At 43.0% G+C, this 14,906-nt stretch overlaps 1 protein-coding gene across 1 annotated transcript in view; it reads left to right on the top strand.

Annotated features, from left to right (window-relative positions):
- Window positions 1–334: 334 nt before the first annotated feature.
- The window catches only part of LOC127633290 (actin filament-associated protein 1-like), a 117,097-nt gene continuing 102,525 nt past the window's right edge, over window positions 335–14,906 (top strand). The window contains exon 1 of the mRNA XM_052112295.1: window positions 335–449. Coding sequence (XP_051968255.1) covers window positions 428–449 — 22 coding nt within the window. The 5' untranslated portion in view covers window positions 335–427. The remainder of the gene's footprint in view (window positions 450–14,906) is intronic.

Below are 14,906 nucleotides of genomic sequence, written 5' to 3'. Positions count from 1 at the left end.
ATGGGTACCACATTTTTGAAGCTCTCAGAGCACATAAAGGCAGCATAAAAGTCCAGTTGTTAAATCCATATCTTTAGAAGTGATATAATAGGTCTGGGTGAGAAACAGATCAATTAAGCCCTTTCGTCTTTTTGTTTTGTTTTTGTTGTTGTTTTAATTATAATGTAAAAGTGCCGATTGCAAAATGCTATCCTAAACGTTAACGCCTCCTAGCTCTACCATTGGTTGGAATTTATTGTACAGCGCTTCCTGATTGGTTCATATGGTTGTCAATCTCGGGCTGATTTGACAGGTGGGCAGCGGTCCCCTGAGCGTAGATATGAAACTGAAGAAGGTTGGAGCCTCGGACAGTGCAGAGTGACAACGGAGGAGGCTGTCACCAAGTGTATGCGGATACAGTACATGTCCATGATCTTAAAACAAAGTTATGACGGAAAAGAGCGAGGAAGGTAAGATGTCTACTTGTAGCCAACTTAGATAAAAAAAAAAATTAGATAGCTCTCTCTCTATTTGTCCATTGTGAAAGATTCTTGTCATTTGAAATAATTTGAATAGTTTGTCGACACGTTATGGGGTTTCATAAGGATAAGCGATGGACATACCTTTTGTTACACTCCACAGTTTTATCCAACATGTCTGGGGAGAGAGAGAGAAAACACTTTCATTAAAATAACCAATTTCAAACATCATATAATTGTTCCATGTAAAGTTAGCTTTCTATTAAATTTACATATAACATATAGCAAGTTCTCAACCTGCTTTACTGTAACATTCTAGTAATTTTTTGGAACTGTCACAAGCCCTTTTCTTGTTTTGGAACTGAGGCTGAGCACAAAGAAGCACGACGCATCCTGATGAATTGTGGTGCAGTGCGAGCAACAGCAGGAGTCTCGTGCAGGGATCAGCTGGCGTCTCTAGCACTCGGCCAAAGATTATACTGAGGGGGAGGGGACTAGATAGAGGGTCGCTGAGAGAAGTGTATAGCTAAATTATTTAGAATAAAACAATTAATAATTTGATGATACACTGGGAAAGTGCTGCTGGATTACATCATTTACTCCGTTTTTGTGATTTTGGGGTTTTTCGGTTGTCAGTGCCATCTCAGAACTGTAGATTAGATTCTCATTGATGAGACTATGCTGGTCTCCATCCCTATGTCTCGAAGAAACATTTACATGCCATTTCTAAAGTGTTTTCCTCAGTTGACCCTTATCCTTGTTTGACAATTTGGCTATTGTTCTCAGGTGGGAATGTTTAGCAAGCTCAGAGACCAAGAGACCGACAGACAGAGTGAGAGAGAGAGAGAGAGAGAGCCCTTGAACTTTAAATCCTCTTTTATTTACAATAAAACCTAAAAGATAATATAAATATTACATTATAAAAAAACGTTAAAAAAACCTCAATAACAATAAAATATACCCAAATAATATGCAATATTACACAATTTCATAACAATATATCAAAACCGCTCTTTTCAATGGCTTGGCATAACACACCTGCTGTACACCACAAGAAGAAAAAAAATCAGTATTATTCATTAACTCAGCAAGTGTAAAATCAGTATTATTCATTAACTCAGCAAGTGTAGCATATTTAGGGGTTAGTTTAGCGGTGTTGTGCTATGCTAATAGCTTAGCTGTACTGTGTTTACAATATGGCGTCGGCAGGTTGCGCATGCACGGTAAATTGCCCGGAAGAATCTCTTTAGGACTTCCCGTGAACTTTCATCGCATAGCAACCAACACCAGTGATTTGTGATCATGGTCAACACTAATGAAAACAGTTTCATCGATGCATATGAACGTCAGTGCGTTCCACAATGCACAAATAAACAGTAATCAGTTAAAGTGCCCAGATTCTCACACCGATATATGTAGCAAATTCGGTACGATAAATGTACACTGCACAGGTTAAATTGGCGTGTACATTACCGTCATTTGTTAGTAAAACAGTATGTGTGAGCTAGGAATTAAATTAAATGGTCCTATTTCTACATTACTATGTAACGAAATTTATAATGGAATCAGTCGCATTTGACAACTGTTATAATTTAAATAAATAGATTATTTGTCTGAATAAAATTCTCCACCATTAAAATCATAATACAATGTCTCGATGTATCAGCTCACAATTTCTACTGTTGGGAATTAGCTTTATTAAGAGAATTATGATTAATTCTCTTATTGGAGTAATATTATTCTCATGGCTTATTGACAATAATATGACACATATAGGTATAGCTTTGAAGCACAATCTTTTAGAAACAGGGATGAGAGTATTTATCAAAATATACCACAGTCAAAATATCTTTAAAAGGGAACTATGAATAACTCTTCCTTAGCATTGAGCTGAGATCGAATCGTTAAATTTACATTGATTTACAAGCAGACCATCAATCAGCTTGCAAGAATGTACACAAAAGCTTTATTTAACTAAAATACAAACACATAACTAATCTAAACAAAAACCTACACACGAAACTATCATACATGGGAAAGGGAAAAGTGAAAATAAAATGAAACCGGAACAGACTACGGGAAAAGCAGTAATGAAAAGATTCATTTTTGACCATCTGAGAGGACCATCCGTTTCTTAATATTAAAGCACCTTTTGTTACAAAGGGGTTTACCTCTTATACTAAACATAAGTTCAGTTAGTTGCTGGTACGATACTTGCAATTGCCTTGGCTGTTGAGAGAGCCCAGATGCAGTCGCAGGTGCATGGTGTTCAAGTTGCAATCAATTTCTTCCGTGTTGAATGAAGAAATTATGATGAATTGTGGTGTTCATTGACTCTATGGTCGAGGTAGTTACACATGGCTTGATGTGTTGAGGCCTGCCGGCCTGCAACCTCATGGTTGGACCGGATGGTCCCGGCCCCACACGAACATCAGCAGAGGGAAGAGAGTCAGGGGAAAAGAGAGCGAGTAAGAGGCGGGATGTGTCATTTAACTTCTGATGGAGGTCCCTCCTCTCGAGTCTGGCTTGAACAATGAGAAAGGAACATGTTCCTTTGTTTGGAAGCTAACTCCTTTGCATGATTGGGGTTAGTTTATGCCCCTTTATGCTCTGATTAATATAGAAAGCATACAATTCATGCTGTCAGAATCATATATATATACCATTGTAAAGGATGTCACACAAGAATTCATATGATAGGAAACATCATACTAAATAATTTTACATTAGCTGGTAGTCCTGTCATAAGTCATGCATAAAACAGTATACATAAACAAATACACTTTAAAAGACAGTAATGATCATCTACACAATGTCCTGGGGATATACACGTGAATTTATAGTATGGTTTGTCTATAAATTAATGAAGAAAGTCTGTTGTTCTGAGCTTTATGTCCATTTCCTATGGGGGAAAGGAGTGTTTTAATATTGCATGCAGCTAACCTCCCCCCTGCTTGGAATGTCACTGGGGTCCACTATTTGCTAGACCAGTGTCAGCAAAGACAGTGTAAAGGCTTGATAATGATCAGTGGGGGAGCAGCTGTTCTGCATTGATTCATTGCTCATTTATTCTGAGATGGTAGGATCTTGTGAAGTCCTGCTCTCACCAGACATGCACGGACAATCTTTTATTTCAGCAACACACTAGACAGACAAGGGTTGAAATTAAAGATTCTTCTAGATTCCAAACTCTAGATGTGTCAAACTGTTCCCTTTCCACAGCAAAATCAGCCATGCTTGAAGTACTGAAGCATAAAAGAAAGGAGTCCACCAAGGTCCATCTCTTTCAAGCTCATAAAAAAAGTTGCCTTTCCAGATTCAAATGCCCCACTCTGTTCAATAGGGCACAAGCTACTACCATCCAGCTCTGTGGTTGATGCCAGAGTAATTTCTGAACAGTTTGCCATCTAAAAGCAGCCACTCTTGACCTGATATCTATAAGTCCTTGACCCCCTTCATGGATCCATAGATACAGTATTGACTCTCTTAGACAATGTTGTCCAGACCAGAAAAAATGCACAAGCAGTCTTTGGATGCTTCCAAATAAATCCCCTGGTGGATCCAACACAGTTAACTTGTGCCATAAAGTAGAGGCAACTAGATTGTTTATAACCAGTACTCTTCCCCTATAGGACAGTTGAGCAAAACCTGTGAGACAACCTGGCACATATTTATCCTTTACACCCTCCCAATTTATTTTCCTATATTCTTCAGAGCCCAAATATATTCCTACAAATTTAAAACCAGACTTTTCCCACTTGACATTTCCTGGAATGGCTGGTAAAACCATTGTTGTTTTGTCATTACACAGCAATGCACTCTCATATAATTGATGACTGTATTCGACACCCTTGACTAATGCCACTCTGCACTCTTATTGCTGACTTAATCCTCCACCTATTTTTACCATACAAGAAGCATTCATATACAACAGTTTAACACAGGAAATTAAAACATCTCCAAACACAAAAGCATGCAGTGTTTTAAAAAGAAAACCATGGTACACTCTATCAAAGGCCCACATTTAAACAATTTAGTTTGGAATAATCCAATATACAGTGCATCCTGAAAGTATTCACAGCACTTCACATTTTGTTGTTACAGCCTTATTCCAAAATTTATTGAATTCATTATTTTCCTCAAAATTCTACAAACAATACCCCATAATGACAACGTGAAATAAGTTTGTTGGAAATCTTTGCAAATGTATTAATATAAAAAACGAAAAAAATCACATAAACATAAGTATTAACAGCCTTTGCCATGACACTCAAAATTGAGCTCAGGTGCATCCTGTTTCCACTGATCATGCTTGAGATGTTTTTACAACTTGATTGGAGTCGACCTGTGGTAAATTCAGTTGATTGGACATGATTTGGAAAGGCACACACCTGTTTATATAAGGTCCCATAGTAATCAGTGCATGTAAGAGCACAAACTGAGCCATGAAGTCCAAGGAATTGTCTGTAGACCTCCGAGACAGGATTTTATCGATGCACAGATCTGGGGAAGGGTACAGATACATTTATGCTGCATTGAAGGTCCCAGTGAGCACAGTGGCCTCCATCATGCGTAAATGGAAGAAGTTTGGAACCACCAGGACTCTTCTTAGAGCTGGCCGCCTGGCCAAACTGAGCGATCGGGAGAGAAGGGCCTTAGTCAGGGAGGTGGCCAAGAACCCGATGGTCACTCTGACAGAGCTCCAGCATTTATCTGTGGAGAGAGGAGAACCTTCCAGAAGAACAACCATCTCTGCAGCACTCCACCAATCAGGTCTGTATGGTAGACTGACCAGACAGAAGCTACTCCTCAGTAAAAGGCACATGACAGCCCACCTGGAGTTTGCCAAAAGGCACCTGAAGGACTCTCAGACCATGATAAACTAAATTCTCTGGTCTGATGAAACAAAGATTGATCTCTTTGGCCTAAATGGCAAGCCTCATGTCTGGAGGAAACCAAGCACTGCTCATCACCTGGCCAATACCATCCCTACAGTGAAGCATGGTGGTGGCAGCATCATGCTGTGGGTATGTTTTTCAGTGGCAGGAACTGGGAGAATAGTCAGGATCGAGGGAAAGATGAATGCAGCAATGTACAGAGACATCCTTGACGAAAACCTGCTCCAGAGTGCTCTGGACCTCAGACTGGGGTGAAGGTTCATATTCCAACAGGACAACGACCCTAAGCACACAGCAAAGATAACAAAGGAGTGGCTACGGAACAACTCTGTGAATGTCCTTGAGTGGCCCAGCCAGAGCCCAGACTTGAACCCGATTTAACATCTCTGGAGAGATCTGAAAATGGCTGTGCACTGACACTCCCCATCCAACCTGATGGAACTTGAGAGGTCCTGCAAAGAAGAATGGGAGAAACTGCCCAAAAATAGGTGTGCCAAGCATGTAGCATCATACACAAAATTACTTGTGGCTGTAATTGGTGCCAAAGGCGCGTCAACAAAGTATTGAGCAAAGGCTGCGAATACTTATGTACATGTAATTTGTTAATTTTTTATTTTTAATATATTTGCAAATATTTCAAACAAAGTTCTTTCAAGTTGTCATTATGGGGTATTGTGTGTAGAATTTTGATTAAAATAATGAATTTATGTTATGATTCACTCTTGTCTGCCCTGTGTTTTGCCTCTGTCATCTGTTCCTCAGGGACTACACTTCCCATAATTCCTTGTTCTGATCACTTCCAGCTGTTCCCCATTGTTGCCCTGTTGTCTGTTTTACCTTTGCCAGTTGTTATGTGTTTGACCTCCCGTGTATTTGCTGAACCCATCGTAGATGTTTCCTTTGTTCCTGAGTTTTTTCCCATTGTGGATGTTTTCTTTGTTCCTGTGTTTACTCTCTACTATTCTACTATTATCACCATGCCTAGATCCAGCTCTTGTGTTTCCCTTTGCACGTGACACTAAGACTGATCTTCAGGTATTATATCAGTCAAAACAGATTTCAGCCTATTTGCTAATACTTTAGCTATTATCTTATAATCAGCTGTTAGAATAGCTACAGGCCTCCAGGTCTTTAGAAGACTAAAATCTCCTTTCTTAGGTAACAGTGCCAGCACTGCTTGTTGACAAATTTTGGGAAGTAATTTATCATCAAGACATTTTTGAAACACCTCATAAAATCAAAACTAATCAAAACCGACAATCAAGGAATCATCACAAGCAGAGCTCTTTTTAACTTTGAACTTCTTAAACAAAGAAATTCTATCTATCTTTTACAATCAGAAGACAACCTTTTCAAATTCCATTTTAGATATATTGTTTACATTAATATGGGATTAAACAAAATAGCTACCCCTGCAATTAAGTTTGTACCATGGCTTAGAAAACAACCACCCTTCCACCACAAACCCCACTCTGATTCATTTTTTATATCACTGTAATTCTCTTGCAGAAACACTACATGATTGTGCTTAAGTTTAAAGGCTTCTGGTAATGGCCATCTGCATGTTCACTGGCCTCCTCTAACCTCTGCACTTTCACGTTCACCACTTCTCACTGGAGCTTAAACTACACCTATATCATACGCCGGAACTTGTCTCTCTCGTGAACGCGTGGACGACTGTTACCGGAAGCCAGGGATTATAGTTTACAAAGTCATAAATATGGATATTTTTCTTACAAAAACGCATTGCTTTGCTTCAGAATGCCTTTATTAACCCCCTGGATCTGTATGGATTACTTTTTTTAATGGATGGATGCGCTTTTTTGGGTTTCAAAGAAGGTACCATTCATTCTGCCACTGAATCAGCTACTGAAATAAAGGATATTTTTTTAAAGGGCACCTATTATGGAATTTTGAAAATTACCTTTCATGTAGTGTGTAACATAGATTTAAGTGAACAAAAACATCCTGTAAAGTTTTATATATGAAAGTTCACCGTAAAAAAAGTTATTGTCTCTCAAAAGTAGGAGTCGACTCTGAGTCAATGTAATGAATCGATTTTCCAACGAGTCATTTTCCTTTTCGTTGTGACGTCAAGACGAAAAATTATCAAATTGTCCGCGCCCACTCATTGCGCGCATAGACACCGGGGAAAACGACTCGGTTACTAACGTAACCTCGGTTCCCTGAGAGGAGGGAACGAGTATTGCGTAAGTAGCTTACGCTATGGGAAAACTCCGTTTCTCGAGAAATATTGAAGTCTTTATGTAAAACGCATTGCAGCTGCACAGCAGACAGTAATGAGCGAGGCAGCTCGGTCATTGGCTGTGCTGCGGCAACTGCTCGAACCAATGACGGGGCGACTCTGAATGCGCGACCAATGGGCGCTAGCCAGCGTCAGCGGCTCAGAGCCCGCCGAAATTAGCATAGCCAGGCTATATAATGGGCACCCCATCATACGAGTTCCTTTAGGTTCAATTGACTGAAGCGAACTGACCAAGCACAAGCACGGCAGCTTACGCAATACTCGTTCCCTCCTCTCAGGGAACCGAGGTTACGTTAGTAACCAAGTTGTTCCCTATCGAGAGGTCTCTCCTATTGCGTAAGTAGCTTACGCTATGGGAACACCATGTAAAACGCTGTGCATGCTGACTTCGCTCTATAAAGCCAGAGGCAGATGCCTGAGCCTTAAAGCAAAGTGATTATTCCACGAGCCGGCCAACGGCGAGCTACATAATGGGATAGTATAGAGCGCCCTTCCAAGGTGGTCCATGGCGGGCTGCTCATAGTACAAACACAAGCACATATCTTATGTACTGAGTTTTCTATGTGCTGATATGCATAAAAAATCCTTTAAGTCAGTCAGAGACGGACCTTGTAAGGGAGGAGATAATGCTCAGCATACACATACTCCAGTCCATTCTACAGTCAGGCTGATAGAATGTTGGAATGCATTTTTCAATGTACTGATATGCATAAAAAAATCCTCTAAGTCAGTCAGAGATGGACCTTATAAGGAAGGAGATAATGCTCAGCATATACATACTCCAGTCCATTCTACAGTCAGGCTGATAGAATGTTGGAATGCATTTTTCTATGTACTGATATGCATAAAAAATCCTCTAAGTCGGTCAGAGACGGACCTTATAAGGGAGGAGATAATGCTCAGCATATACATACTCCAGTCCATTCTACAGTCAGGCTGATAGAATGTTGGAATGCAATGAGGGGACCTGTAGGTTATAAAACCTGATAAATGTCGAAGGCGAGGCCCAGCCTGCCGCCGCACAAATATCTTAAATGGGTATCCCACTCGACCAAGCCCACAAGGAGGCCATGCTCCTCGTAGAGTGAGCTCTGACGCCTAAGGGGCATTGAAGGCCCTTGGCTTCATAAGCTAGCGCTATAGCATCCACTATCCAGCGCAATATTCTTTGCTTTGAGACTGCGAGACCTTTAGTGCGGCTGCCAAAGCATACGAATAATTGTTCCGTCTGTCTGAACAGGGCAGAACGTTCCAAATATACTCTGAGCGCCCTGACGGGGCAGAGTAAATTAGCGTCGCTTTCGTCTGCTGGGGACGATAGCGCTGCCAGAGATATCAGCTGTGCTCTGAAGGGTGTGGAGAGCACTTTAGGAATATACCCGTAGGTAGTACTGTGTACTGGTATGACTGTCCCTCGAAAGCGAATCTCAGAAAAGGCCTGTGATGAGGCGCTATCGGAATGTGAAAGTAAGCGTCTTTCAAATCCACTGATAGAAACCAACCCCGGGCTGAACTTGCGCGAGGATATGTTTGGTTGTTAACATTCTGAACGAGCTGAATCATAAAAGCTTTGTTCAGATGTCTGAGATCTAGGATGGGGCGGAGGCCACCGTCCTTTTTCGGGACGAGAAAATAGCAGCTGTAAAAACCCGCCTCGCTCATAGAGGGAGGAACAGTTTCTATAGCGCCCTTCTCTATCAGTTCGAGCACCTCGGTGCGTAGAACATGTGACACATCTTTCCTCACTTTCGTCTCGACCACCGCTGAAAAGCGGGGTGGTCTGCGAGTGAATTGAAGTGAGTAACCGTGTTTTATTATGTTCAAAACCCATTTTGGCATGTCGGGGATTTTTTCCCAGGCTTTTGCTCGCACAGATATGGGCTGAATGTTGGCTGGGGGCGTGTCGCAGTGACGTATGGGCCCCACCGGCAAATTGCCTTGTGCTAACACTGAGTTTACAGCTCCCAGAGGCGCAGGTGCGCGCTGAGCAGCCGTGTTGAGTGCCGAGTGCAGGGGTGCGTGTGAGCTTACAGGCACGCACGCTATCTCCATAATGCTCGCATCGTGAGCTGGAGAAATGTTTGAAACTGTATAGACAGTGTTTACAGGTGGGCGTGCATACATTGTAATAGGCACGCGTGCCACTTTCATAAAGCTTCCCGCTCTTAGCGGGGAGTTTCTTGGCTCGCGCGTCGCATCTGTGATGCTTGCGGCATGAGACAGAGAACTGTTTGAAACTGTATGTGCAGCGCTTATGGGTGGGGGTGCATCTACTGTAGTAGGCACGCGCGCCACTTTCATAAAGCCTCCCGCTCGCGGCGGAGTGTTTGTAACTGTGGGAATGCGCACTTTAGTGTGGACACGTGACCCCTTAGTAACACAGGCAGAAAATGTGCTAACACTGAGCTTACAGCTCTCAGAGGCGCTGGCAGCGCTGAGCAGCTGTGTTGAGTGCCGAGTGCAGGGGTGCGTGTGAGATTACAGGCACGCGCGCTATCTCCGTAATGCTCGCAGCCGGAGAAATGTTTGAAACTGTATAGACAGTGTTTACAGGTGGGGGTGCATACATTGTAATAGGCACGCGCGCCACTTACATAAAGCCTCCCGCTCGCGGCGGGGTGTTTTTGTTCATGCATACAGTGTTTGTAACTGTGGGAGTGTGGGACCCCTTAGTGACACAGGCAGAAAATGTGCTAACACTGAGCTTACAGCTCTCAGAGGCGCGGGCGCGCGCTGAGCAGCTTTGTTGAGTGCAGGGGTGCGTGTGAGATTACAGGCACGCGCGCTATCTCCGTAATGCTCGCAGCAAGAGCCGGAGAAATGTTTGAAACGACAGTGTTTACGGGTGGGGGTGCATACATTGTAATAGGCACGCGCGCCACTTCCATAAAGCTTCCCGCTCTTAGTGGGGAGTTTCTTGGCTCGCGCGTCGCATCTGTGATGCTCGCGGCGTGAGCCAGAGATCTGTTTGGAACTGTATGGGCAGCGCTTATGGGTGGGGGTGCATCTACTGTGGTAGGCACGCGCCACTTTCATAAAGCCTCCGCTAGCGGCGGGGATTTTGGCCATTCATACAGTGTTTTGTGTGTAGGGGTGCGTGCAGGACAGCAGGCACGCGCGCTACATTTGTAGTATTTCCCGCTTTTACTGGGGAAGTGTTTATAACTGTGGGAACAGTGCTTGTGTGTAGTGGTGCATACATGACAATAGGCACACGATCTACATTTATGGGGCGTCCAGCTCGAGCTGGGAAAGTATTCGGCACTGTTTGGACAGTATTGATATGTGGGAGTGCGCACTTCAGTGTGGACACGTGACCCCTTAGTGACACAGGCAGAAAATGACTCTTGTGATTTCTGTGTGTTGCCGTTAAAACGGCATTTGATTGCAGGTGAGTGAGTTCTGTGACTGGCCCATTGACTGCTGTACAGACATTTCCAGCCGCCTGTAAAGGGACTGGGTAATGTTTTACACGTTTTGCTCGCTGCAGTGAAGCGTTCAGCGAACTCTCTTACCGTGCTGGTGCCCGTGTCCGCTAATGTCAATGGCGCGGGGTCGAAGGCCGAGCCCGGCCAGTCGTCGGATGCAGCGCCAATTGGAAAGGCTGTCATCCTTTTCACCATCGTCCCCTGGCGCGCCGAACGAGATGAGACCCACCGCTCTGTTGGAGGGGTGCTGGTCCTACTGCGTGAATTGGACTGGCGGCGGGGAGTTCTCGGGTGGTGGTGAAGCACGCGGGGACTGGCCCGGCGTGACGTCACTGAAGTCCGCGTGCTCTGGCGGCCTCCGTGAGCGGCGCTTTTTTCTTGCGCGGCTCGAACAGAGGGGACGGCAGCACGGTGGTAGCAGGCTCGTTCGCGGCGAAGGCAGCGAAGCGAGCACGCGGCTCGTTGAGGCCCAGGGAGTCACATTCGGGGCATCCGCCTCGAGTGAAAGCAGTTCTGCGTGGTCAGGTCCCAGGCAGCGAGTGCAGATAATGTGATGGTCCCTGTTAGGAAGAAGGCCTCTGCACGAGGCGCAGATCGAAGGCATTTGGAACAACGCCTCGAATTTGCTCTTTTACTAAATACAAAAAGTGTCGCAAAGGCGAACACTTGCAAAGTAGCTTAGTAAAAAGGATATAGTGATGCGCGCCGGATGGCGTAGCAGAAGGCTTCGAAGGCGGCTGAAGGCGCCGGCGTCCTCTTAGCAGTCCTGCTGTAGGCTTGTCAACGGCAGGCGAAAGACTCCAACAATCCGGAGGATCCAGCGAAGAGGAGGTCTTCGCTGAAGGAGATTAAATCTAAAGGAACTCGTATGACGGGGTGCCCATTATATAGCCTGGCTATGCTAATTTCGGCGGGCTCTGAGCGCTGGACGCGGCGTAGCGCCCATTGGTCGCTGCGTTCAGAGTCGCCCCGTCATTGGTTCGAGCAGCTGCCGCAGCACAGCCAATGACCGAGCTGCCTCGCTCATTACTGTCTGCTGTGCAGCTGCAATGCGTTTTACATAAAGACTTCAATATTTCTCGAGAAACGGAGTTTTCCCATAGCGTAAGCTACTTACGCAATAGGAGAGACCTCTCGATAGGGAACTTGAAAACATCTTGTCGACAACAAGACGCTGTTTTCCGAAGTGCATATCAAAAGCGACCTTTTTTTCACTGCCCAGGGACGAGCATGTGAAGAATCAGTGGCTAGAGTTTATATTTACAAGTATAGCCCGAACCTTGTGCTGTGTTCGCGTCATTTTAATGACGATTGCTTTACGAACATGAATGCTTTCAAGTGTGGATTCGCGAGCCGGTTGATACTGAAGGAAGGTTCAGTACCAAGTTTATTTGCATCAGCTTCCTCCGACGAATCACAACCTGTAAGTATTATTAATAATTGTTGCTTTTATGTGTTTTTTAGCATGCTTAATAAGTATTTGTGTGTGTTGTGTAAGTTACGCTCAGCGCAGCTTCTAGGTCTCCAATGTCAATTTTTTTGAAATATGTGAAATGTTTGTTGATGTTATTGGAGTTGTCATAAAGAATAGAGCAATAACTTGTAGTAATGCAGTGCTTTACCAATATGTTTATGCGTTGGGCTAACGCAAACAATAACTGATTGGGTGTTTACCACCGAACTTTGGGCTATGATCGCTAACATAAATCAGCTCAAATTCCTTCTCTTATTTTGATTTTTTTTACTACAAAGCGGTGATGGGCGTTCTGTTTCCGACAATCTCTGCACAGAGTATACTTATCACAACTGACTGGGTCATCTGACCAATCACCGCAGATTAGCGTCACGCAAAGGAGGGGTTTGGAAAAATGAGTCGTTGAACGAATCATTTGGGAGTCGGTGAGCAAATCAGGTAAACATAAATGCATATTATAAGACAACAAAAGTGTTTTTTGTCATTGCATGCATGTAAAACTGTTGTTGGGGACTCCCAAAACAATATTAGGAACATTTTAAATGCCATAATAGGTGCCCTTTAATATAACTCTGATTGTGCTTGGCTGAAAGAAGAAACTAACAGAAGCAACTTTGTCCTACACAGCCTATTTCAGATTCACTTAAATATATTAAGTACACTCACCTCTTATTTTGAACTCTCATCAGAAGCAATCTGGTCAACTGGCGTAACAACATGCGAGGTCTCAACGGGTAGAGAAACGTTATTTTTTCTTAACTGCAGATCTTATTTCATGTTCAGAATGTTCCCTAATGTCACTTTGATCTAAGTGCTTCTCATTTGTGCCATTATTCTCTGCGTTTGCTCCTTCTGTCTGTTTTTTGTGGGGGCAGAAAAAATAAATTCATTCTAGAAGCTGGCATGATTTTTTCAGAACCTACAATGTCCCCATTGGCCAAGAGAACTCTTGATCGGAAAAACACTTGCATCCATTTTTTATAGAGAACACCGTCTTACCCTCATCTGAGGTACACGCCATGGTTTCCCCCCAAAAATGGATTTATAACGCTCAGAATCAGCTATTGAAAATTGTAAAAAACTAAACAATACAACACAAACAATAAAGGAGAAAAAATAAACTAAAGATCAGTGTATGCCAAACGCTCTAACACCCACTCTCCACTCGCTCACCACTCATGCGCATGCGCTCAGAGAGACAGAGACAGAGAGAATATATTTATATAAAGAGTCTTGGACCATGTCAAGGGTCTTTTCCACCACCTCCAATTCAGTCAACTGTTTTCCTAAGGGATCAGTTGACAATGAATCTTCATCCTGTGCATTGTTGGCTTTACTGGGTATGAGATGTGGAAGTAATGAACAATACGTGCAAGGCCACCAAAGCAGCATGCTGTGTCTCATATCTCATTATCCAGACTGTCTCAAAACAGTCAAACCAGGTAAAGAAAATATGAAAGAAAGTAATGGAACAGGTTGTGTTTGGCCAAATGCAATCCTTGGCTAGAAATATGATCCTTTGGAAAAACAAAGATAAGCATGCAGACAAAGCTCAGGGTAGTGCCTTTGATCAATAGCCAGTGTAGAGTTTACAGTAGATGGGTAGATTGGGTGATGGTCGCTGACTCTACCTTAACTTTCACTGCAAAAATATCACACAAACAGGAGGTTTAATTCAGGATGTTTTGCTTCCTAATCAGAGCAGAAACAGAATACTGTGCATTTGCCTTGTTGAATCCCACCCTTCATAAATATGTTTCCTTCTATTATTAAGTAAATGCTGATGTTACTAGCAGTTTCATATCAATCTGGCAAAGAATGAACACCATTTAAAACCATGAAACAAAGAACACATCAATCGGCAGATTTTGATTCCATTTAAGGTCAGACAGCATGCAAGTTGCACCCTTCTCATAGCCTGTTCATGCTTTACATATTTCAATTCAGACTACCAAAGACTAGAAATTAGAGCCGTTTTTGATTATCAGAATGCATGCCAGGCTTGTTTATTTCAAGTAACCACACACAGTAGGTTCAAGTTTGATATTTTCTCTGATAGCTTGATGACTGGTATATACATGTGGTCCAATATCTGATTGCTATGGGATGCAATGACATCATTACTAGTTCACATCTGGGGCCACATTGTTGCATCATGTGTACTGTATGTAAGAGAGAGAGGCCATGCTAGTGAAAATGGATGACTGGTCTCGATATCTAGCTGACTAGTTATAAGATAATCAGCATCCAAGCTGAAATTTCCTCATCTTTTTGGGAACTCCTCTGAAAAAATAAATCATTGGTTTAATTTAATTAAATTGTGGACAATGGTTCCACACAATGAAAACGAGTTTCCCTTATATGAAATTAAAACGTAGGCGC

The sequence above is a fragment of the Xyrauchen texanus genome, chromosome 40 (assembly GCF_025860055.1).
Source record: "Xyrauchen texanus isolate HMW12.3.18 chromosome 40, RBS_HiC_50CHRs, whole genome shotgun sequence".
NCBI lineage: Eukaryota > Metazoa > Chordata > Actinopteri > Cypriniformes > Catostomidae > Xyrauchen > Xyrauchen texanus.
Note: the sequence above shows the minus strand (reverse complement) of the source record. Positions and strands in the feature narration are given on the sequence as shown.